The sequence below is a fragment of the Phoenix dactylifera genome, unplaced genomic scaffold (genome assembly GCF_009389715.1).
Source record: "Phoenix dactylifera cultivar Barhee BC4 unplaced genomic scaffold, palm_55x_up_171113_PBpolish2nd_filt_p 000432F, whole genome shotgun sequence".
Lineage (NCBI taxonomy): Eukaryota > Viridiplantae > Streptophyta > Magnoliopsida > Arecales > Arecaceae > Phoenix > Phoenix dactylifera.
The window spans coordinates 218408-244508 of NW_024067868.1; the positions used below are offsets into that span (position 1 = coordinate 218408).

At 36.7% G+C, this 26101-nt stretch overlaps 1 protein-coding gene across 1 annotated transcript; it reads left to right on the forward strand.

The window, feature by feature from the left end:
- The first annotated feature begins 269 nt into the window (after positions 1–269).
- Positions 270–24744, forward strand: LOC120106019. Its single transcript, XM_039118863.1, has 13 exons — positions 270–762; positions 3507–3678; positions 3763–3980; positions 5109–5172; positions 8803–8875; positions 10397–10474; positions 11937–12094; positions 14378–14546; positions 16029–16491; positions 16725–17108; positions 19886–20089; positions 22868–23001; positions 24053–24744. The coding sequence occupies exons 1-13, from the start codon at positions 400–402 to the stop codon at positions 24231–24233; spliced, it is 2661 nt and encodes an 886-aa protein (XP_038974791.1). The 5' UTR covers positions 270–399; the 3' UTR covers positions 24234–24744.
- The last annotated feature ends 1357 nt before the right edge of the window (positions 24745–26101 follow it).

Below are 26101 nucleotides of genomic sequence, written 5' to 3' on the forward strand. Positions count from 1 at the left end.
CACAATCAGTCATCCAGTCCGTAATCTTATTGGCTTCATCCTCACCCATGCCTAGATGTCTTGGAGCATATGGTTTCAATAAAAAAATTTGACCTGAGCTGCTTATGGGTCCAAACAAGAACTAGACTTGACCCAAGCTCGTTAATAAGTTCAAGGCGCCAATTTCAATAAAAAAATTTGACCTGAGCTGCTTATGGGTCCAAACAAGAACTAGACTTGACCCAAGCTCGTTAATAAGTTCAAGGCGCCAGGCCCGCCTTCCATCCACAAACCCAGCCCCTAAACACCCTCTCCCTCTCCCTCTCCCTCCCCCTGCCAAAACCCCCTTTCCCCCTTATCCGTTTCCATTCCTTCCATAGAAGAAGAAGAACCGGAAGAAGAAGAAGAAGGAAAGAAACGATGGCGCGTCCCCTGCCCTCAGCCTCTCCATTCCCTCCCTCTTCCCCTTTCCCCTTCGCTCCGAGATGCCGAGCCTTCCCCGTATTCTGCGCCATCTCCACGGTTGAGAGGAAAGGCCGGAGGAAGAAGGATTCCTCCTCCTCCTCTCCCTCTTCGTCTACTTTTGGAGTCTCGGTGTCTGCTGTCGAGCGAGGCCTCAGGCTCACCTTCATGCAGGAGCTCATGGAGCGCGCCCGGCAGCGCGACCCCGTCGGCGTGTCGGATGTCATATACGACATGATCGCCGCCGGGCTTACCCCCGGCCCCCGCTCCTTCCACGGGCTCATCGTCTCCCACACACTCTCCGGTGACGAGGAAGGCGCGGTATTCTCCTTCCTATACTCCCAAGTTTCTTTCTTTCTTTTTCGCCTTTTATTTTCCTTATATCTTGTTCTTGACTTGCTATATTTTTCATCTGGATTCGTGTTTCCGTTTTTATATGCTTAGAATTTATAATGAGAAAAATGAGACATTTATGATAAAACATTATGGTACCGTGAGAAATTCAAGTGGTGCTGGCTGCTACATTGTTCAAGAAAACGGTTTTTGGAGGAAGGTACTCTCGAGTGTGCATCATTAGTCGGAAGTGTGGGGATTTTGAAGGAGCACTGGTTGAGTGCCTAGCATCTGGTTTGTTTTATATGGTGTTGGGAATGGCGAAAGATGAATGGTTTGCTCCCGTAGTGTGCTGTTGCATTGGGTCTAGGTGATGATAAAAATTAGTAGGGAGAAATAGGTAAAGTCGAAAAATATATTCAGACGAACAATTGATGACTCAGCTTGAATCCGAGGTGTGAGTCCACCGTGATGATTGAATTTGAAGACTGCTTGGTGTGACTCCATGATTGGATCTGGGGACTGCTTGGTGTGACTCCATGATTGGATCTGAGGACTGCTCGAAACACTAGGCAATGATGATCCCTAGGTCTTTTTGGTGATTCTCTTACATCTCTATTTCTCTTTTTTTTTTTAATTCTTAATGGTCCACTTAGTTTTTCTTTTTCAATTTTATGTTCATTTGCACATATCTTCATAGTTGAACTGATCATGGGCCGGGCCTATGTAAAATTTGATATTTTTCGTGCCCAAGCCTGGCCCGTGATCAGCTTTACTTCATAGGGCCTCATTTTGGCCCCTCATTATGGTTCAATTTCTGAAGACCTTGGACTTTATGTTCTGTCCAATAAGCCAATGAGCATTGAAAGTTTTCAAACCATTTGATTTCCTACCTTTGGTCCACATCATAAATCCTAGCTAGATGTTGTTGAGTCTTATAACCTAGGGGTGCTATTGGGTTGGGCTGTGTCTAGGTATACTTAATTTAGACCTATACCCATTAGGGGACCGTGTCTAAATTTTGACACAAAACATACCCCTTCCATCAATTGTGTTGGATCTAGGTCTAGGTAGGTATAATTTTTTAAGAATCATTAGATTCATGGCTTGGGTACGGATCGAGTCTAGGTCTCGGTCCCAAATGGGTACATGTGAAACGGTAGAGAAAATAGAAAAATATCTATGATGATGATGATAATGTATGATGGCCAAAGGTGGGATACTAGTGATGGGGGCCATTAGGTGGAAGGTGACAAGATAGGCCAAGGGGTGGTGGAGGGAGGCAAATGTAAGATTTATTTAATATACCCTATAAGAAAAGCTAAACATGAGTAGAATTATAAAATATACTTATAATATATATATATATATATATATATATATATATATATATATAGGGTAAATCATTAGGTACACTGATGCAATTGATCCTAGATTGAGTCTGGTACTTTTTCACTGACCTAGACCTATTCCCAAAATTCTTTATGGGTCTATCGTTGGGCTCATACCTCATCAAGGAGTCTACATGCCAGGTTGGATGCAGGTCAGTTTGGGCCTATGTGCTGAGGTGAGCATGCTATTCTACCCTAAGGAATAGATGTTCCAACACTTTGTTCATGGATAGCTTGGAAATCCTTTTCCATCTTTCCTTATTAATGAAGCCAAGCTCCTCATTGAGAAAATATTTGATTACTTCTCCAAAACTCCTCTGACCTGTCTAGGTGATCCATTGATTTGGTTGTGACTGACATTGAAGTGGAGTCTGCATCTTGTGCTTGACAGAGAAAGCCAATCTTATTATATAGCACTTCATGATTAATTTATAACATGGATTCAAATATTGGTCGGTGTACGTTTATACCAATTGCATGTACTGCTACCAGCCACAGCTGACCTAGTATTTTCCATTGGTTCAATGGCAAAACCAGCTTGTCCATGCTGACTGAAAAAAATGGCTTGTGAATTGGTTGTATCAACTAGTTTGACTGGATTTGGATAGGTGATGAATAATTCAGCTTATTTGGCAATTAGATGGCCGCATCAAGCTGTTATGTGTATTCTTTAGACGCTGAAATGATTTCTGGAGCAGCATATATTTTATGCTTTTCATCCCAGATAAGAGAAGAAGGAAGAGAAAATGAGAAGAGAAAAGAAAAGAAAGAAAGAGCTTTTGGTATGCAAAGATTATTTTCTTCATAGCTTGAGTTACCAAGTATATATATGTATGTATGTATGTATATACAATAAACAAATGTATACAAAAACTTTAGATTACCTAATTTTATGATGATGCTAAGCGGGCTATATATGTGGTCGCCTAATGCTAAGTAGCTGCCTTTGTGGGCCATCTGCTTGCAGTTACTGCATATGCATCCAGGTGATCCAAGTGATTGCATCCGCATATGAGCCACATACACCAATTTTTAAGATACTGTTACTATTCAAACCATTTTTCTATAGCATAGTTTGTTAATTTTGGAGGATCTCACTTTAAATATCATTCTTTACTATTCAGCCCCGCAAGATAAGAATAAAGAATCAGTTCCAGAATAACTTTATGCGATACTGTTTTCATCAAAATAGACTGTCATTTGGTCCATTTATTTTTCCTATTTTTAGCATGTTATCTGGATTTATAAGTTATAATTTTTCTATAGTCTATCATTGGCATTTCATTGTTATATGTTAATTTAGAGTACACTTATGCTGGATTACTAGTGGATCTGTTGCAGATGCAGTCATTGAGAAGGGAGTTGAGTGCAGGCTTACGCCCTCTACAAGAAACATTTGTTGCTTTGATTCGTTTGTTTGGCTCCAAAGGTCATGCGACAAGAGGTTTAGAAATTCTTGCAGCAATGGAAAAATTAAAGTTCGACATTCGCAAGGCTTGGCTAGTTCTTGTTGGTTCGTCACTTACATATTTAGGTGCTTTCGGAACATTTCACTTACTTCCGGTTGAGTTTCATTCCTCTCTCTCTCTACGTGCAGAGGAGCTAGTTAAAAACTATCATCTGGATGATGCTAATATGGTATTTCTGAACGGAGCTAAAGGAGGATTAAGAGCTACTGATGAACTTTATGATCTTTTAATTGAAGAAGACTGTAAAGCTGGAGACCATTCAAATGCTCTGACCATTGCATATGAAATGGAGGCTGCTGGAAGAATGGCAACAACATTTCATTTTAACTGTCTTCTTAGTGTTCAGGTAATACTTAATGGTTCATGCTTTTGGCCGATTAGTTTCATAACTTGGAAATGAATTTTGTTGAATGTGATTCTTTGGTTTAGAAGGACAAAGTGTTATGATGCAGTGTGTTCCCAGTGGCAACAATTCTTGTTGATGTTTAACACTAACATGTTTGATCTGTTAATGCCACACTTGTATGACATTGGTTCTCTCTATGATGATTATCTTGCATATGTGATTCAATTTAGTGTCCAAATGCCTTGTGTCCTGAGCTAGGAAAAATGTGTCATGTTAATATGAAGGTTTGAAATGCACTGATGTTTGGTTTTCATTTTTTTGCTTTCTCTTCTTTTGATCTTTCTTGACAATAAAATGTATTGTTGTGTATAAAAATGTCATAAAAAAATTTTTCGAAAGCAATCAATTGGTAAAATTACCTCAGTAGTAGGGAACACATGTATGCATGGCTTGCCGAACCGACCCCAAAGAGGTGTTATGGACCATACTGAACCGAATCAAGTCGGAATGGTTCAGTCAGGTTGGCTCGGTTATAACACCCCCCCTCCCGACTCTCGAGGGTTTCGACGGCCACCAGTAAGTTCCTCTCTCTCTTCCTCCGCCCCTGTTTCTCTCTCTCTCTGAGGGTTATGGTTGGAGTTTCCCTCGGCCCTCCCTTCCCTCTTGCTCCGAGGGTTAGGGTTAGGGCTTCCCTTGGCCCTCTCCTCCCTCCCTCCCTCCCTCTCTCTCTCTCTCTTGCTCTCTCCTTTTCTCCCTCTCCCCCTCCCTTTCTGGCTCTCCCTATTTCGGTGTGCCCCGGAATGGCATGATACGGACCCATACCTTGCTGAACCGGTCGTTGGCTGATACGCCTTCTGGTGCCTATTCAGCAAACCTTGAATGTATGTCTTGTTACAGAATATTTCTTATACTATGCTGTCAAGGGATTAGACTTCTTCATGTGTCTTGGAACAGTTGCAGCCTACGTTTTAGTTTTATTATATTTGGTGGCCATTATACTATAAAGTACCTACAATCTTGTTTGGCAAGTCCGAAGTGATAATCATTACCCTAGAACTTTGTTATTTCCATGCTTATCCTTAGCTACAGGTCTTAGCAAACTGATTATATCTTGACCTTCTTATGCAGGCTACTTGTGGAATACCGGAAGTAGCTTTTGCGACATTTGAAAACATGGAATATGGAGGTGAAGGTATGAAATCTATTTAGAGGTTGTTTATCTATTTCATTCTAAATAATGCTTTTTTTAGCTTTAAATTCCTTGATAACATTAATTTGATGAGTATCTGCTTCTTAATTTTGATATGCGCCATTAGCAAGAGAACATGTATCTCTTTATGAGTTCTTGAAATTCAATTCAGAATGAGAATTTTCATTGAAAAGGTTTCATTTTAAGGCCTACCCCACTGAAATAACCATGTGCCTTTTTGCAGCATGTTTTCTCCCTATGATGCCACCTTGATTTTGCTTGGATATGTCGAAATGGACTTGTTCTGTAGTTGATATTTGGTCATAACTTGCACATATTCTTAGTTGCTGTCCATAGTTTCCTATCTTTAACTTGCTAGTTAATTAATTTAGTTTTCATTTTGACAAATCATTCTTTTTGAAATATTCATCTTCATTACAAATGATCATGAAATACTAGACATGCTTCTAAAGTGTCACAATACTGACTACAAGAGTACGAATACAATTTGGAAGATATTTTGAAATTCCTTATCAAGTGCTTATGAACTTATCTATAAATATTATGTTTAGGTTTTCTTTTCTAATTCTACAACAATCATCAATCCTTGTCCAAACATTTTTTTATAGTTTTCTTTTTTTCATAAATCATCGCTTCCAGTTTTGTCCATTTCTCTCTGAAACCATCTTACCAAAAGGTGACACTGGACAATTTCACCTTGAACTGTACTGAAGTGCTTTGTAAAACAGTAATCTGGAATCTCTTTTATATGAACTAGCATAATTACACAAACTTGTCTATTTAATGTTACTAGTAAAAGTACAAGTGCAAATACATGTGGGGCCAATAAATTGCAGTAAAAAGTGTATCAGAGATTCAGAATGATTCCTTTTCTTCCTTTCAAGGTCATTTCTTTTATGCTATGAAGACTTGCTAATAAAAATGATATAGTAATCCGCTTTTGAAATGAATGTCCTAATGAAAGTCAACTTAGAAGCACTTTCATACACCATGAATTTTATAGCAAAGATGACAGGCATGTTGGGCACATACGGTGCTAGGTGAAATTGAGCTAGGTTGATTTTACTAAAGCTCTAGTATGAGGTCGATATTTATGAGCTCAAGAAGGGACATTTGATCTCTCTATAAGTATCTGCGGTCTCCTTAGAAGTCAAAGATAAAAGGAGTAGATTTGGAGTTGGAAGAGTAGACAATGTTTCATATGGAATCCTTTAACGAAACATCTACAATCTAGTGGTTGTACCCTTAATTGATTTGGGAGAAGGTTATGGGTTCAAGCCTTTGTATTTCTTTTCTCCAAGTGTTTGACCTAGGTAATTCTAATTTTGTGGAGCTCCCACCATTGAGAGAATGAATCATTTTTTCCTCTCTTTTTTTTGAGGGGGAGGGGGCTAAACCAAAGGAATTGGGATTCGAGACACTTACCTCTTGGAATCCAACGAATCTTGAGTTGCTTGCAATAGGACTTCTATGTTAATCACAAAAAGGGATCACTGTGTTCAACAAATTTGCACTAAGATTTATTTATTTATTTATTTTTTGGATATAAAAGGTCATTACAGATCACTTAGGCTCTCCACATAAGCACCAGATTCATCAAAGAAAGTTGTTTAACTACACAAGCTTTAAGATGATTATATACCATTGCTGGCACTATGTTAAAGCTCATGTGATTTTGCTTCTCGTTATTGTTTGAAATTTATTTTTGAGCATTCCCTTGGTATGCTACTAAAAACAATTTAGGAGCTTTAGTTGAACGGTTACCATATTTGCATTACCAAGTCTAGCGAGGGCAACAATCTATGTTAGGAGAAAATATGTATGTGCATGAGTGTGTATCAGTATATCATGTGTCTATTTGATGTGTGCATGGATATGTGTGCTGCATAGCTCAATGTGTGCACAAATATGTTTATGCTATCAGCCAATTCTTATCATTTGCTTTCGCCTCAGGATTGACTGAATATTTAGCTGAATCCATCTAGAAGTGCAACTTTGGCCAAAACATGACCCTAATCCTCAATTGCATTTAGTTGGAATAATACTTATTTAACTTGAGTTGAGTCATGACGGCAAAAGTTGCACTAATTCGAATTCAAATTGGGTTTAAGTTGAAGTGTTGAGCCTCCATAGAAAAGGGTTGATAACACCATGTTATGTGTTAGATATAAAACAGATGCAGCTTACCTTTGGGGATTTTGAACACACACTTGAAAGCCGAAAGAGAATAGAGCATAAAAAAAAAGTAATGGAAAGAAAATCAAGTCCATCTTTTTTGCTAGAAAATAAAAAAAAGATATTTATTACATTTTAGCTTAATTCTACCATAGAAAGAGGTGCTGTGGGATCATAGGAAGGAGGGTTTTTCTAATTAGGTTAGGATTTAGTTCTTTTCTTCATCAACTATTTAGCAAGGAAGGTTTACTCAGAAGAGGTTTAATAGCTTCAATCACTTTTATATCTCTATGAACTTGAAAGAGCTTCAATTAAGATTCTATCTATATGCGCTGTAGTCTGCCAACATATTGGTAGACTTTTAAGATTCTCTCTATGAAGTTTGTAACTACCGCTGTGCAACATATTGGTAAAACTCCTTCCTTCCAATGAAACTTGCAATAGAAAATTCAAGTCAAAAAATACAATTAACATTTTGCTTTAAAAAAATACAGAAAAGAAATATATGGAAATTATACCATCTTATTCCTTTTTTTACATAGAGATGCTGACTAATTGGTAGCTTGTCCTCTTCCAAATAGCAATATTTGCCCTAGCTGAACCTTTTGAGGATCATGAAGAGGTGGCAAATTCTCCAGACTTTTCTTCAGGCTCTAAGGAGGCATGGAAGGGGTCCTTTCAAACATGGAAAAAGTGCAAAAGATTGAGAGGGTTCATTTTTGGACTGAGATTGGTTTTCCTTGTTGGGAAGCTCAATTAAATTGATGATGTATTGTAATTGTTTCGAAGTGGAAGAATGTTTCTATGATCAAGATTGTTTAAATATTTCCAATGAATGAGATTCCTTCTGGACAAAAATGTAGTATGTCGATAATTTTTACTTTTTATGGCTTACTTGTACTTGAAAACTAAATTAAGAGAAACCCTTTTCATATGACGTCCTTTGGTTACTGGAACACTGTTATTCAATTAATCAAGAATGTCAAACTAGTAAGCAGTCACTCTTGAAGTTGATAAAGTCCACATAATTTGTAGCTTGTGCAATTTTGCTTGCAATCTTAATATGTCTGATGGTGTGCATATGGCGCTGTCTGTTGTTGTTCTCAAGTATTAAGTGCTAGTGCTTTTAGGCATGCTGGCCCTTTTGGCATGGCACAGCACAGTTGGCATGGGGCAGCATCTGCACTTAGTTTTTGTTTTTTCCCCTTAAATGGACTTTCTTTGCTGTATTGACATTGTTTAATTGCTACTGGATGAGATTGGAAGTAATGCTCCTGTTTATTTTAATACCATGCTAGTAAAATCATAACAATTATAATTAAATCATTGAGGTGGTTGTTGTCTGGCCATGGTTTCCTTGGATATTTGAAAGAAAATACCTTTGCAACTGATATTAATTTAACTTCTGCTTGAACTAATTATGTCCTTATGTTGCAGAATACATGAAACCTGATACTGAGACATATAATTGGGTGATCCAGGCATATACTAGGGCTGAATCCTATGATAGGTAAAATTTATAGACTTGGGATGTTGATCACAATTTCCTTTTACCCTGGCTATCTTATTTTTTAAATTTTTAATGCAATTATCTCTACGTTTAATACACAACCTATATGGAAGGACAACACTTTACATAGAAATAATGCATCACTGGACAATTTCGAGTGCTGATGAATCAACTGTAGCCTTTAGAATCAATTTTTGCGAAACTCTGTTTTTCTGTTGTTCTGATTTAACATATACTTATGCTCAGCACAAAACATCTTCAAAAGACATTTTACTGTATTTCTCATCAGGAAGAGTATCATGTTGAAAATTGTGGCATTTCTCTCATTTCCGTAACTTTCATAAGCTTCTAATGCAATTTGTGCTTCTTAAAAGAAATTGGCATTCATTTGACATATCCTTTGCTCCTTAATTATAAACATAAAGAACTATTTTCATTTATTACCTTCAATTTTCATTTGTAATCGTTAATGGTTTTTTATGGCCAAAAAGATACAAGTTCAATATCATATGCAATAACAAAAGCTTCCCTGCCTCCTCGTAACACCAAGTCATAGGTAAGTTGATAGACTTTTGTTGGGATGAATAGGACCAAGGAGTCCTAGGTTCATAATTAGTTGCCACGGGTCCTTCTAAGACTACAAAGTGTTAATTTAGGCTTGTTTTGGTTTGTTAGCCTGTGGCTTGTTATAGGATATGATGCATTCTTATGAATTCTTTTTCGGTGGATTCTGCATCTCTTGTATCTCTTCATTTGCTTTCTTTATGTAATTGCTCTGCCCTTGTAATGATATGATGGATTAGGTGCTTCACTCACTTCTCATGCCTGTGATTGAAATCATGTGTGTTTCCTCTACGGGTTTCTGCATGCTCAAGACTATAGAAGTTGACAGCCATCAGTGTCCTGTCGGATTTGTATCAATACATTATTTAAGGGGCATGTGCAATTAGTTCCTTTAATTTAGATATAAGGATCAGACTATTGCTTTGCTGCCTAGCTATTCCCTAGATTTTCCATGTTCCACCATTAGATTCAAGATTCCTGAACTATTGTACAATCAACTATTCCTATTGCTTAACTCAATAGTGGGATGGACTTCAAGGATATTAACCTTCAGCTTTCATCTTGCACTTTCACCTTGTTGACAATGACCTCAGAAAATTCTGGAATGTGCCCTATTTCATTTTTATCTTCACCTTTTTATTTTTTTTATTTTAAATTTTTAAATACATTATGGTTTCATGGGAATGTATAAGATACAGGGTTTAGCTGCACTTTCACCTTGTTGACGATAACCTCAGAAAATTCTGGAACATGCCCTATTTCATTTTTATCTTCACCTTTTTATTTTTTATTTTTAAGTTTTTAAATACATTATGGTTTTATGGGGATGTATAAGACACAGGGTTTAGCTGACTTACTAGGGATGGTGGTTGAAGATCACAAGTGTTTTAATGTTATTTTTTTAATTTATTTTTTTATTTAGTTCTTAAGTTCTTTTGTTTTGGTGTTGCTTTATAGGGTACAGGATGTAGCTGAATTACTTGGAATGATGGTTGAAGATCACAAGCGTTTGCAGCCTAATGTGAAGACTTATGCGTAAGAAAATTCTCTTCTCAAGATGTTTAATTTGTTTAACAATTTTCCATGTCTGCCATCATTATATGGAATCACATTTTAAGCAGCTGACAAGTATTGGAAATTGTTTTGTAATAATTTTTTTTTGCTTTAATGTTTCTGAATAATTTTTCCCTTCAACTAAGTTGCTCGACCACATTTTCCTAAATTTATAAGGTTTATGGCCCAAATTTCCAAGAATTCCTACTGATGCTTCGGTGAGAAAGTGGTCAGTATTACTCCTAATAAACCAATTGAAGCCTATCATTGTCTGTCATGATAAACTCCTACATTAAGTTAAACTGATAGAAACTACTAGTTAAAAAAGGAAGATCTAAATCCCTTGTTGTAAAAAATCTAAAAAAAACTATCCTATAATTCTCCATCTTCGTAGGTTACGCTTTCAATATGTTTTACTGTGCACTACGATTATGCGCATATACATCTTCAACATTGAGTATTGTCTTTAAGATGAAGGAATTGGCACCAAGAATTTCTTCAGTATTAAAAGCTGATGACCTATTGACATTTCTGGCTTAAAAGTAGATTCTAATTGTTTGTCTGTATGAATGCAGTTACTGTTTTCTTGCTGTGTCTTGTAACATCATTTAAAAAACAAAGAATAGTAAAGGTACAAAAAGTAGGCTTCATAGACAAGTTATTATTTTGTGCCTATCTGTGTACATTATGCTTTAATAATTTTCTTTCGCTTTAATGTTGCTGAATAATTTTTCCCTTCAACTAAGTTGCTCGACCACATTTTCCTAAATTTATAAGGTTTATGGCCCAAATTTCCAAGAATTCCTACTGATGCTTCGGTGAGAAAGTGGTCAGTATTACTCCTAATAAACCAATTGAAGCCTATCATTGTCTGTCATGATAAACTCCTACCTTAAGTTAAACTGATAGAAACTACTAGTTAAAAAAGGAAGATCTAAATCCCTCGTCGCAAAAAGTCTAAAAAAAACTATCCTATAATTCTCCATCTTCGTAGGTTACGCTTTCAATATGTTTTACTGTGCACTACGATTATGCGCGTATACATCTTCAACATTGAGTATTGTCTTTAAGATGAAGGAATTGGCACCAAGAATTTCTTCAGTATTAAAAGCTGATGACCTATTGACATTCCTGGCTTAAAAGTAGATTCTAATGGTTTGTCTGTATGAATGCAGTTACTGTTTTCTTGCTGTGTCTTGTAACATCATTTAAAAAACAAAGAATAGTAAAGGTACAAAAGGTAGGCTTCATAGACAAATTATTATTTTGTGCCTATCTGTGTACATTATGCTTTAATGTGTTAATAGGTCTGTTCAAGGAGTCTTTATATATCCAATTGCTAATATTTTTGACATTTAGTTATGATCATCTTATGAACTTTTGGTTACATTGTGTATGAGAACTTTCTTTCTTTTTATTTTTAATTGTTGTTTTTTCTGCTCAGGTTGTTAGTGGAGTGTTTTACTAAATATTGTGTTGTAAAGGAAGCTATCCGGCATTTTCGTGCCCTTAAGAACTTCCCTGGAGGGACAAAAGTTTTATATAATGAAGGGAATTTTGGAGATCCCCTATCTCTGTATCTTCGTGCTTTATGCCGTGAAGGTATAGTTTGCAAGTTTTTGTCATTGTTTTTCCTAATATCTAGCATTATTTGATCACATAGTAACTAAAACTGTTCTAGTTAACTAATACTAAGCACATCAGTTCAAAATCAAACTAGTTAACTCTGATTCAATAGCTTTGCATAAATTTACCACATGCCATAAAGAGAGGTCCTAATTTTACTTTTGAGTGATCAATTGTATTTCAAATTTTTATTGTTCATTGCACATTTTATGTTGTCATTAAGGGACAATTATCCTTATGCACATACCAATGTTGTTTATTATGGACTTCTGAATGCTCATGTGTGATAGTATTCAATAAAGCCTAGGAAACATCATGCCTTATAAGACATCTTTGTGATTGAGGTGCTTGCCATGCCTGTTGGCATTGGCCGGCATGTGCTGTGGCATAATGGCTGATGACGACTGTATCATGCTGTGCTAGGTGTATGCTGCCGGATGCTGTGTGCTGGCACAAGCCCATGGTGCAGCATGTACTGTGCTGATCGGTTATTGGTATGGGCCCGTTTAATAACCATAGTCAGAATTTAGCCTTATAAAAATTTTTCACCTACCCAACAAAGGCTAGCTTCTTGACCCATGATTTTTCCTTTTGATTTAGAAGCTCTTGTTTGCTTGCCAATCAAACAGGGTTGAATGCAACATGGGATATGCAATATAGCTTAGTCAAATCCTAGCAGAGTTTTCACCTCAATTGGGTTAGACTAAGGTCGGAGCAATCAGTAATGGGCACCGTACCAATTTTCCGGCGGGACGACTCGGTACGGGCCTGGCATGACCCGTATCGAGAGAGGGACCGTGGGAGAGGAAAAGAGAAAGAGAGATCAAGCGGGAGAGGGAGGGCTAGAGGAGGGTGGTGGACGCTGGCGGAGTGCTAGCGAAGGTCGGAGGAGGCCGTCGGTTAAGTGAAATCGGCAAATCTCTTGCCGACTTCACTTAAAAATCGCGATTATTTTTTAGGTCGCGGCGATCCTGTTTCGTTCGAAATAGGGTCAGTGGCCATGGCCTCGCTTTCCACAGTCGAGGTCGACCTTCATTGGCCTCTGAGAGCCTCCGTCAGACACCTCCAGGACTCCACCAGCGTCCTGCCTTCTCTCTCTCTCTCTCCCTCTACCGCTAGCTCTCTTTTCTTTTTCTCCGGCTCCGGCAACGGGTTTCGTTTCTGTTGTTGGAATCATATCGGTGAGCCACCAGTATAGTTCGGGACGGCCGGAACTGTACCCGTGAGCCACCGGTACGATTTGGGATGGCCGGAACTGCCCGGTTTGGGACGATTCCGCTGACCCTGGGTTAGACTGAGTCGGTTATAGGCAAAGTTGTGGCTAAGCGCCTATCCTTCACCTTTGTCATCACAAATAGGTTTTGTTGTGGCTAAATGTGAATAGGCAGCATCCTAGCATTAATGAATTTCGGACTTTTGATATTGTTTTAAGCTTATGTCTATATTGGCCGTCTGCATGAATCAACCTTTCAACCTTTCTCATCTATGCTTGGAATTGACATTAGGGGTGTTTCCACCAAAAAAGGAAAAAAGAAGAAGAAAAGAATGATATTTTTCTTTCAATATGCTACCTCACATGTACCGTTAGTATTCAAGCATGGCAAAGACAATGATTTTCTTGGGTTTGATATTGGTAAACTTAATTTTCTCTGCACACATCTTATTGCTGCATTGATTATTTGATTTATTAAAAGCCATATACTCTTAACATGTAATTTCCTGGAACTATTAAATAAAATAGCTTGTTAGGAAAGTTCTGCTGATTTTCTTGGGTTTGATTTTGTTAAATTTAATTCTGCACACTCATGTTGTTGCTACTTCAGTTATTTGATTCGTGATATACAGTATACTTGTAACATGTCATTTCTGGGAACTATTAATTGAGATAGCCTATCAGGGAACATATGTTGGGGAGACTTTTTTATCATTTTGTTTTTCAATTCTTTGATCTAAGGTTCTCTAAAATTACATATTTGAATGACTGTTGATTTTCTTTCTCAATTTTCTTTCCTTTCTATTAATTAGCATGTGAAAAGAACTACATATTATGTTTAATATGCTTTATTCATCTAAGATTTTGAAAATTATGGTACTGAATTTGTTAAATTGCAGTTAAGAATGATAAAGCTTTTTCTGCATGTGATCTGCAGTACCTTTTTATTCTGTGTTTGAAATTATTCATCTAAATGATATTGATGTTGTCTTGCATATTGTGAATATAGTACTTCCCTGAGCAGGTATGGTTATTTTTATAATTAGGAAGAGCTGTTGAGTTGCTTGAAGCTTTAGAAGCAATGGCTAAGGACAATCAACCTATTGCACCAAGAGCAATGATCTTGAGCAGAAAATATCGAACATTAGTTAGCTCCTGGATAGAACCTTTACAAGAAGAAGCTGATATGGGATCTGAAATTGATTATGTTGCCAGGTGTGCCAGATATGTATCTGTAGATTCTTAGAATACTTGTAGGATCTTCCTTTACTTGCTGATTTCATGTTGATGAGGCTTCCTGATTATATATGCACTGTAATGATATTGCTTGCTTGATCTTATAGCCGCTGCTTTTTCCTATTGTGGATGTCTATTTCTCAGTGATCTATGCATGGCAAGGTTTCTATGTTATGACATGACACACTGCTAATCATTTGCATCTGTCCAAATTTAGGGTTTTGCTTGATTTCTCTTCTATCAGTATATTGGTGAAACATGTTAAGTCTGTGGTCTTATTTTGGAAGTTGATATGGGATTTGAACCATGTATAAGATTTAGATAAAATCGACATTTCTAAGGGATACCACATTGAACCATGTATGTGAGAATATCCATAATCATTTATATATGGTCAAACTACAACATGGTTTAAAATTTTTTCCAAACCAGGGTCCATAATATAAGTTTCGGAAGAAACTAACTAAATTTTTTTCCTTAACTTGAGATATGATCTACCTTGGTCTCTGCCTCCACACCTGCCTTCTGCCTAGGTGCTATGTGGTCCCCTCTGGCATTTCTTAATTTCATTTTCAAAATGCTGTTAAAGTGTTTGGTAACTTGTTGATATGATGTCAATGTCTTTACGGTACAATCTAATCTTGAGTTATTTAGTTTGCAAGATAAATTTCAAAGAGCCATAAAAAATGGTTGGATCATTAAGATATTTACTTTCTGTTCTGAAAGAGTTTGGAAATGCATATATGACCTACAATACACCAATAGACTCAGCCACACTTATTAAAGATTCAGCATGCTGATAGAATCTCTAATGATATATCTACATGTGCTACTTGAGTGCTATGTTATCTGCACCCTACAATTAATTGCAAAGTACCTGCACGCAACACTTAGGAAGGAGTATGGGCATGACACTTGGAGAAAATGTAGGGTTTTGCTCTGACAACATAGAACACACCTGATGCTAGTAACCCATAAATATTAGAAGGTTCAGGCATTTAGACCCACTGCTGCACCCGATGCTAGTACCCAAGTATATGTAACATTGCTTGCATGTATAAAACATAAGCATAAAGAATTGTTTAACTGAAGATTTTCTCATGTTGTCTCTATTGTTTGCATTACTTTCATCATTCATTCAAACTTATGCTGTGGTTTTTGTTGTTTGAATTTTACGTCACTGTAGGAACAAAATAGGCATACAAAAATGAGTCAGCTTCTCACTTCTCAAACAATTTCTTTTGAAGAACTGAGATGCATCGTGCATCTAAGCTGTTGTAGTATTTTAGTACTTCCTTTCTCCTGTGGTTATGTTTTGCTTGCACTAGGTATGTTTCTGAGTTCTTTGTTGATTAACTAGCTATAGAGCAGCAAGAGGCTTGGACTGTCATAGTGATTTTTGATACTTCCTCCTGCAGTTATGTTCTGCTCACACTGGGTACTTGATTGTTGACCAATTAGGTATATAGCAGAAGGAGGGCTTACAGGAGAACGTAAGCGGTGGGTGCCACGTAGAGGAAAAACCCCTCTGGATCCTGACGCTGTTGGGTTTGCCTATTCAAACCCAATGGAAACATCTTTTAAGCAGCGCTGTCTCGAGGAATATAAGTTTTACCATCGTAAACTCCTGAAGACCTTGCACAATGAAGGACCTGAAGCTTTAGGTGATGTGTCTGAAACTGATTTTCTTAGAGTGGTGGAGAGACTGAAAAAGATCATTAAGGGGCCTGAACAGAATGTGTTAAAACCAAAAGCTGCAAGTAAAATGATAGTCTCTGAGTTAAAGGAAGAGCTAGAAGCACAAGGTTTGCCTATAGATGGAACTAGACAAGTACTCTACCAGCGAGTGCAAAAGGCAAGAAGGATAAATCGTTCACGTGGCCGGCCACTTTGGGTGCCTCCTGTGGAAGAGGAGGAAGAAGAGGTATATATAATTTATTTTTTCATGATCTTTATCTTCATGATTTTTTGAACATGATACACTCAATCAGTTAAAATACAATAAGAAAATGATATGCCATTTCTTTAGTAATTCTTTTTTCGTGCACTAATAGTTCTCAGTTGACATAGTTTCCCCTCTGATACCAAGAAAAAAGCAGCAGGTTGTGGTACTAGTTTTTTATAGATATTTTTTTTATCTTATTGTTGTCTTAATAGGTTGATGAAGAGATAGATGAATTGATTTCACGGATTAAGCTTGAAGATGGAAATACAGAGTTTTGGAAACATCGTTTTCTTGGTGAAAGCTATAATGATGTTCCTGACAAAGACATTGAATCAGAAGATCCTAATCCTCCTGATATGTTGGACGAAGTTGATGCTGTGGAGGATGTCACAATAGAAACAGAGGAAGATGAGGTAGACGAGGAGGAGGAAGTTGTTGAACAGACAGAAAGTCAAGCAGGCGATCTGATCAAGGACAAGGAAGTTGAGAGAGCTAAGCCTCTTCAAATGATTGGAGTTCAGTTGTTGAAGGATTCTGATGAAACAACTGCCTCTTCAAGAAAATCAAGAAGAAAATCTACCAGAGCATCTGTTGAGGTTCGCATTTCTACAGCCGTACTTAGCATATGTCATTGATTTTTCTCTATCATTTGTGCTAAATGTTTGGACTTTTTTAGATCTATAAGTTTCACATGCTTCCTTTCAACAACTTTAATAATTAGAGTTTTCTGTTTATTCGTTACTTTTAGTCAGAATATACTTTTTTATGCTTTAATGCTTCTCGATGCTTAGATGTTCATTTCTGATGCATAAAATCCTGCTTGTGGTTCGACAGCTAACTCAAACTTTAGCGAAATTTGTGAAAATAAACTTTTGCTTGGCATCAATGTGAATCCTGTGGCTTGCAGAGTTTTCACAAGTTCATCTCGAGCAACTTTGGGCAGTCAGACTGACTGCTCCATGATATGAGTGTTTATCAAGAACAATCAGAAGCTGTTTTCATTTGGAAGATTCCATTTATACAATGAACTGAAATTGAGCCCTTCTATGATTCTTCACACTTGGATCATGCCATGTATTCTTACTTTATCAATGGTTATGTGGCCTTCATTAAGTTCCAGTTGTTAAAAAAGCTGAGTATTCTATAGCTTGTTTCTGATTAGGTTGCAACTGTATTAGAATAAGGTTGTGATTCTTTGTGCACTATAGAATATTTTTTTTTCTCTAAACTCAGGTTACATGATGTCTTCAATATTGAGTAGCTTCCTTTGGTTTGATGAATTGTCTCACTAATATTTCTTAGTCTATTCTGAATTGCAGATTTCCCTTTTGATTTTGTTCTGAATCATTAGTTCTAGCTATCAACAAAAAGCATTCCATGGTAGAACATAGGAATCCACGAAACAGTTTATTGTTATGATTAACCAGAAAATTTGAACAATATTAGCAGAATTTTTGGTAGTGCCAGCTTTAACTACTTCAAATTCCTGTCTATGTAATCATCTCCTCTATAGGGCCTCATGTTCTGAACATAGGATTCTCCACAGTGCGAGGAGGAACACTTTTTTGCTAAAAATGTGTTAAGAGTCATGTATTGAGTACATAGAAGACATGTCCACTGATGTAAAATCAGAGAGCAAAAAGTCCTAGAATGTCATCTATAAATTTTTAGTGAGTAAAAAACCAAGAAGGGAAAAATAAAATTCAGTGATTGCGTCTAATTTGCTCAACGAGTTTAAACTTCAAAGATTTGGCCCCATATGAATTAGTAGATTGTCCCTGTCTGTGGGATGCAACAATAACTTGATCTTATTTTAGGAGCCACTGTTCTTAACTGCCCCATTATAGAGTAAGCCCAAAGAACATACTGATTGTGAAGGCAGGTGGAGGGCTTGTCGTGAAAACAACTCATAGTGAGTCTTAGCCCATGTAAATTCCATTCTTCTTACTCCAAAAGAATGAGGAAAATGAATCAACAACCATATAATAATGAAGCTTATATTCCCAATTCCTCATCTCGATGATTAATTGTTATAACTGCTGGTCCAAGTAGTTCCTAGGATTTGATTTATGGAGTGGTCATCATGTAAATCAAAATTAACTGGGTAAGAGATGGAAAACATAATCATGACTAAAGATAACTAATGTGGGTGTGGTGATGCCATTTGACTGCCAAGCAGTTTTAAGAGACTTTCTACACAAGTCTTTTGATGGTATGAGAAAATTTGTTGCGCACTATAATGACATTTTGATATTCAAAAATCATGTGCTATTGAGTAACATCTTTTATGTTATTCATGGCTACATGTTAAGCAACAACCTTGGGAAGTTCCATGTCTCCATCTTGGTTGGGACTTTATTAAGGTATTTCCAATTCATCATGGTTTTGTGACTCCATCTTGTTAACATTAATTAGTTTCATAACATGGCTCATCTCATTGTATAAGAAATCAACATAAACATGAATCTCCTGCTCCCTTGATAAGTTTCATAAATTTACACATTTGAACGGAGTTCCAAGACAAATGACTTCCAACCACAATGCACTACGTAGGGTGTTTTCAGTGTAGATTGTGGAAACTCATGACTACGTATCTTTCCTTTTCTAGTATATTTTCTCCAAACTGCTGGCTTAGGTCTATTTTAACCAGAATTGAGATGGTTTGGATCTGTGATCAGAGTTGAGATGGCAATTAGGGAAGCTAACAGCTTTGTGGAGAAGATAAGATGGCTAGTGTGGGTAAGGAAGTAAACATACTATGAGCAGAATTAGTTGAGAGCAAAACAATAAGCATGAAAAATAAGTACTTCAATCTGAAGAATTTGAGGTATGGACCAATTTCAAAGAAAGTTGAAATAACAAAGAAGTAATGACGAATCTGTTGCCTGATAAATGATCATCAATGTTCATTATAAAATTTTAACCTGCTAAATTTCTATGTTGTTATCTGTGCAAATTGACTTATTAGTTAATGACAAGATTGACTAAATATAACAAATTTTTTAAAAGTCAATATTGAAAAGCTTTATCTTTTGTCCTGAGGCTTCCATGCTTATAACTTGGTCACATTAAGTTGTTGAAACTCTTGATGATCTTTGAATTGTTAATCTGTTGGTGGTCTAAAACATCTTCAAATCATTTTTTTCCTCACATATATCACTGTATGTGAATTTCTCTCAGTTATAAACATTTATTGACCATTTTTCACATATTCTTACCTATTGGTGTTTGTTGAAGTTTTAGATTTGGATATTCTGGTTTATCTTTAATCTTGTAAGTAGCTGTTTTTTGCTTGACATACTCTTGAACTGGTGACTTAAAACTAAAGCTCTTATTTCCATGTTGACAAGAAATTTTGTTGCCATGCTTCTAGGATGATGATGATGAAGACTGGTTTCCAGAGGATCTAAACGAAGCTTTTAAAGTCATGAGAGAGAGGAGGATTTTTGATGTACAAGATATGTTTACCATAGCTGATGCTTGGGGTTGGACTTGGGAGAGGGAATTGAAGAATAAAATGCCTCGCAAATGGTCACAAGAATGGGAAGTTGAGTTAGCAATCAAAATCATGCATAAGGCATGTTTCTATTCTTACTGTATTCCTTTAAGAGGATAGCGACATGCTTCATTTCACTACCTTAGCTGAAGATGTGGTCTACCTGAATTAAGTAGCATCTCTTTTATTTTTTTATCATTAAATTATCCATTATGGTTTAAGGCATAGACATCTTAGATGAAATATCTAATACTTAGCATGATTAGTCTAGCATCAAAAGGCTGTAGATATAAAGTCATGAGTAATATCTTATATTAAATTTTTTTTATGCTAATATTTATTTAGTCTGATGATTAAGTACCAAAAAAAATCAGTTTGGACATTTTTCTTTTTATTTTTCAATGATGCTTTTGGATCTCTCTTTTAAGAAATCACAAAAGATTTGACCAAATGAGTTTTTGCATCTTTCTCATGTCATCAATAGGTTGCTTCAAACAAAAAAGCGAAGGTGAAAACTTTTACTTCTTTAAAAAACCGGAAATATTCGATTCTCTCAGCTAAAAAGCATATAAAAACAAACTAAAATATGGAATATATGTAGAATCTCTGGAAAAACTTATGAAAACCTCTATTATACTTGCGTATATATACTACTCATGGGAAGAATAGTGTTCTAGCTCATCCCTGATGTTTGTAATACTGCCCACAAGGTCATCACATCAATGCACCGCTGGCAATAACCATGAATGAAGTACTCCCCTTGTGTACCACAAAGAGTCAGGATCCTTAGATTTAGGCATCAGTTTCCCTCATATGAGTCATTGCTTAGGAGAGTTATGTAGTTTTTGTTTTTAAGTCAGAAATTACCTTGCACTAATATTCAACTATGACCACAACTATCAACCTTATCCCAACTATCTGGGTCTATGCTAGTTTCAGTTAATATCGCAATATTTTTTTAATAGTGAAGAAGGATAAGCTCAGAAGGTAAGCTAGTTATGCATCAGAAGTTATATATTAGATGTAACAAATCTTTTCCTGTTACATGTTTTCTGTAATCAGAGATAGAAGTTAACCAGGTCTGGGCCAAGAATATCAAAGATTTGCAGCTGTGCTCTCCTGATGACTCAGCTTGACCAATACTAAATTCAGCCATAGACCTGCCTATCTACATCTTAATGCACAATTTTGACACCCATCAACCAAACCTGTATGCTTTAATACTAGGAAATTGAGTCAAGAATCTGATTGTTTATATTTTAATAGGAAAAGGCGGTTAGGTTTCTTTTGTCAACTTAATCATATTTCCAGGATGTTGACAGGCTCTAGTGTCTAAAACAGTTAAAAAGTCTTGCTATCTACATTAGATTTTTTTTCTTTTTTCTCTTCAGGAGAAGTCAGCAAATCTGTTGGATATGCTCTGAGGGGTTACAAGGTCAAGAACAATTTTATCGACTTCTACATTGTCTTCTCCAGTTATTAGAAAGGAAGTGGCACTTAAACCTAGCATTTTATCAATCGTCACAACCTGTTGGCAATCGTATTGTCTTAGGATTATCTTGTCTTTTCATAATTGTGGCTATGCTAAATTACCTTGCAGACTCATTCTTCTGCTGGTGGATTGTTCATTGCTAGACTTTCTTATTTGGATATCCATGGTTGATTATCCAAGCTGTTAGGCTTTTTTTGATATTAATGTTCAGTAGACTTAGAACCTTGATCAATGCCTAAATGCCAAATTTAGAGATGAAGTAAATGAATTCCAAAGAAAAAGAAAGTTAAAACATTTATATGAAGTTGTGTTTGTAGTGAAACATTAATCTCGAAGTATCTTGACCACATACATCTTCGAGAAACATGTCAGAGCTCATGTTCACATGAAAATTTGACAGTTTATAGTGCCTCAATTAGATCTTAGAAAAAGGTACTAGACAAACAATGTGCTGAAAAGTTTGTTCTAAAATCACATTTGGTTGTAAGTCTATTGAAACTGTAAGAGTTGTGAACATCCACAATACAATACGTGGGGTGTTTATTAAGCGTAAAATCATGCACGAGAAGAGCACATGAGGTACAGTATGTCTTCATATTTATGCCAAATTGGAGTCTTAGATATTTCAACATCTTGAACAATACCAAACTACAGAGAGGAAAATGCCTGAAAGGTACTTTATCTTAACTTGTTTCCTTCTTGTCCTTGTATTTGCACGTATACCTGACCCAAAATTGTTGCCCCATGGATTGTCACTTTCGGAAACATTTCAGGAACTCCACTTTGCACCCTATAATCTTCTTCCTGAACTATTGGTAGTCCTTAGCAGGGAACTAGTTTTTTGGCCCCATATTCTTTTGCACCTTTATGATTAGCTTGTGCCTTAAAATTTCTCCCCTTAAATTATTATTTCACCTGCAAGGATAACTTTGATTTGGATAAATATTCTGTATCTATTAGAGGAGCATTTGATATATCTTTTTGAAGTTAAATTATTATTTATAGATAATCCATAAAACTTAACATGTCCTCTCTTTTGTCAGTTTTCATGTTTCATTGTTCTTGTAACTTGTAGTAGACAAAAAAAACTACAAAATAGTGTATGTAAAACTACTTTCGTAAGACTTATCTTCAATTACATTAGATTCATTTTTGCTAATTGTATAGTAACTGGTCATATTCATTCCCAGATGGTTGTTGTCTACTAGACAATCTTTTGTAGTCTAAGCATAGTTAATTGTCTAATTTCAGGTCAACAATTTTTACTTAAGATCCTAAACTTTGTATTTGTCAAGACTCTTTCTGTAGAAGAACCATTCTGATTTACTTTTCTGACTACTGAACAGAAATACCTGATCTACTTTCAGGTGATTGAATTAGGTGGGAAACCAACTATTGGAGATTGTGCAATAATATTGCGTGCTGCTATAAGAGCTCCCCTACCGTCAGCTTTTCTAACAATCTTGCATACAACACATAGTCTTGGTTATGTTTTTGGGAGGTACCGAAGATTCTTTATTTTTCATATAGATGACGCACGTATAATGTATAGTTGATCTGATCTCCTTGACACATCATATAAATTAACATCCTCGATAATTAACACCTGCACATCAAAGATGTTTGTGAGGGTTGGTTTTCTTAAAATAGTGTTAATTTGGGCTGTTTGATAAATGACTGAAATCTGCTGTCCCTGGCGGTCAGGATGGTCATATAAACTTTTTGATAGCAGGATGATTTCTCATAATATTCAGATGTGCAATTAACATGTAGCACATGAATGTCATAGGCTCTTGATTTAATCTAATATTATTCAAGCATATGTTTCTTGTCTAATTTGCCTATGCCGGTTCAAGCTTATTTTTGCAATATGTACATGTCCTCTTGCAGGATCGATTTTATTTAATTCTTAGCTTAGACATACTAATATTAATTATATAACAATGGGTTATGACGTCTACAATGATTAGAATAATGCAGACAGCACTCTTTTGGTTAGTGCTCTGAACAATGTATAAAATTATGGCGACCTTGCTATCAGAAAACTTTAGAGAGCTAGTGGTGACATCTAGGATGGAGTTTGGATAGATAATGTGATTCTTCTCACCATATTATGACCACTGACCCTTGTCCCAGCTATGTGGAGTGGCCATATCGTTTGACAATTTTTAGAACTGGCTGTGAATAAGCATCAATCTCTCACCCTTTCTTCCGAGGCTTTGGAATGGCATCGGAGGGCCAATTATGATTCAAGCTATTGCATAAGAGCCCGGAACATCTTCTGGTTATCCTATGACTTAGATCATTGAGTTGATAACTGTATCGCTCAACTCATATTAATTGTATGTTGGTTTGATGTCCTTGGTAAGCTGTCTTAATATGTTCTATTAGGTGCTGATCCATCAAATGCTGAATATGGATACTTGTTAGGTTAGATTGATACTACCATATAGTTCTGGAACAAGCACACTCAATTCCTGACTTTTATGTTTGGATTATCGAATTTAAAATATTAACATTCCCTCCCTCGTTTTGCTTTCTTGTTGTTTCAGCCCATTATATGATGAAGTCATCTCGCTTTGTCTTGATCTTGGAGAAATCCATGCAGCCATTGCAATTGTTGCGGACATGGAGACCACTGGAATCAAGGTTCCAGACGAGACCCTAGACAAGGTGCTCTCTTCCAGACAGACTGTCGATTCTACCAATGAGGAGTCATCTGTGCAAGAGTAGTTCTTATAGAAGACCCATAGCAAAGCAAGCCATTATAGCTCTAAAATCCAGGATATATTACAAGCAAAGTGTCCTTGTTACATTCTTCCCTACATCTCAGGTGGCAAGTCCGTCACTCTTGACTGGCTTTTGCTGATGGCACTCAATTGCGGGTGGGTTGGAGTTTACATAGGCACTGGAGGTAGGTGACAAGATCTATGCGAGATCTCCGCTGGCAGAACGTTAGTGGACAAATGAACTGAAGCCGCGTGGGTCGCCTCGCCACTTGCACTTTGGATAAAAGATGTTTTGTTCCCTGTAAGTAGGGTGTAATCAAATTCCTGGTGATTGTGAAATTATGATGTGTCATATTAGATTTTACAGTGAGACCCTGCATTGTTTAAGATTTGCAGGAGGGCTAGGCGCTTGTTCCATGTTAATGGCCCTAAGTTTATATGTGAAAATGGGATGCGACATTGCCAAGTACCCCTGTAGTTTGCAGCAAGTATTGGGAATTTAACGAATTTATGCATATTGTTAGTTCATAAGAGGTTTTGAACAAGAGTGCTGCTAACAAAAGCAGCTTATGGAAACCCAATAATGTAACAGGTAATGTGGCACCACAGTTTCATCATCATTATTATATCAGCAAGACTCGAGCAAATTGATAGTCAAGTTTATTTCTACCTCAAAGGCTCAATAAGATTGAGCCGTGTTTAGCAATGACATCGGTGGTAGCAAGTTATCAATAATTTTCCTTCAGAAAATAAAATGAATTATGTACTTCCTTTCATCTGGAAATCGACTTTGAACCTAGACTCCTTAACTTGGACTCAGATGCATTGGATTAGGTCTGGTTATGCCTGACCCAGCCTGCCTCGAACGGCCAGATGGCTCTAAGAAAATCTTGAATGGACCTGACCCAATTCAATCCGGTTAGCCGGGAGTTAAATCTGAGTCAAATATCATGACCGGAATACATGGTTGGCTTGCCATGGTCTTTACCAATGCCGGTTGCTGGCCTTATTTCTGCTTTTTCAGGCCCAATATAAAATTGAGCTAAATTGAAGTATTCAAACCGAAGCATATGTTTAGTCCATATATTTTCAAAGAAGCAGGTCACAGTAAGTGTCAGAAGCTCATCATTTAGGACCTGGAAGCAATTTTGATGTTTGAAGTTGTATGGCTGAGTACATTTATCAACTCAACGTATAGATGAGAAATGTTAAAATTCAATTGATTTGATTATATCTTGATGAATAGTCCCTTGCAGATTTAGGTGGCCATCGTATATTTTGCTTTAGCGGTATATGTGCTTAAGTTGCAGGTATTCATATTAAGTTCTTTGAAAATCATCCTTCCTGTTTAAGAATTCTCCGAATTAATCTATTACCCAACTAGTTGAACTCTTCAAAATAATCTATTCCTGAAATAGTTATGGAGCTAACTACAGAAGTAGAGCTAACCAAAACGGAGCATAAGTGGGTCATATGGCTCAAACCCAAACCAAATGTTGATGAATATAAATAAGCTCCAGCTTGGACCAAAATGCCTTCTTCCACCCTCAATTCTTCAGCAACAATCTAGCCTGAAACCTCCCAATAATCAAGCAGCCGTTCAGAAATAAAAATGGTGGTCCTCCACTAATTACCACTGGATTCAGCCAACTTTATTGAAAATTAATTTTGACGGTGGAGTCCAAGCCAGGTATATTAAAACTTAACTTTGACGGTGGAGTCCAGCCTAATAGTGAAGGTGCAAGTCATTATTAGAGATTATCATGGCTCTCTCATTGCTGCTTATACTTAACTTTGACAGTGGAGTCCAGCCTAATAGTGAAGGTGCAAGTCATTATTAGAGATTATCATGGCTTTCTCATTGCTGCTGCC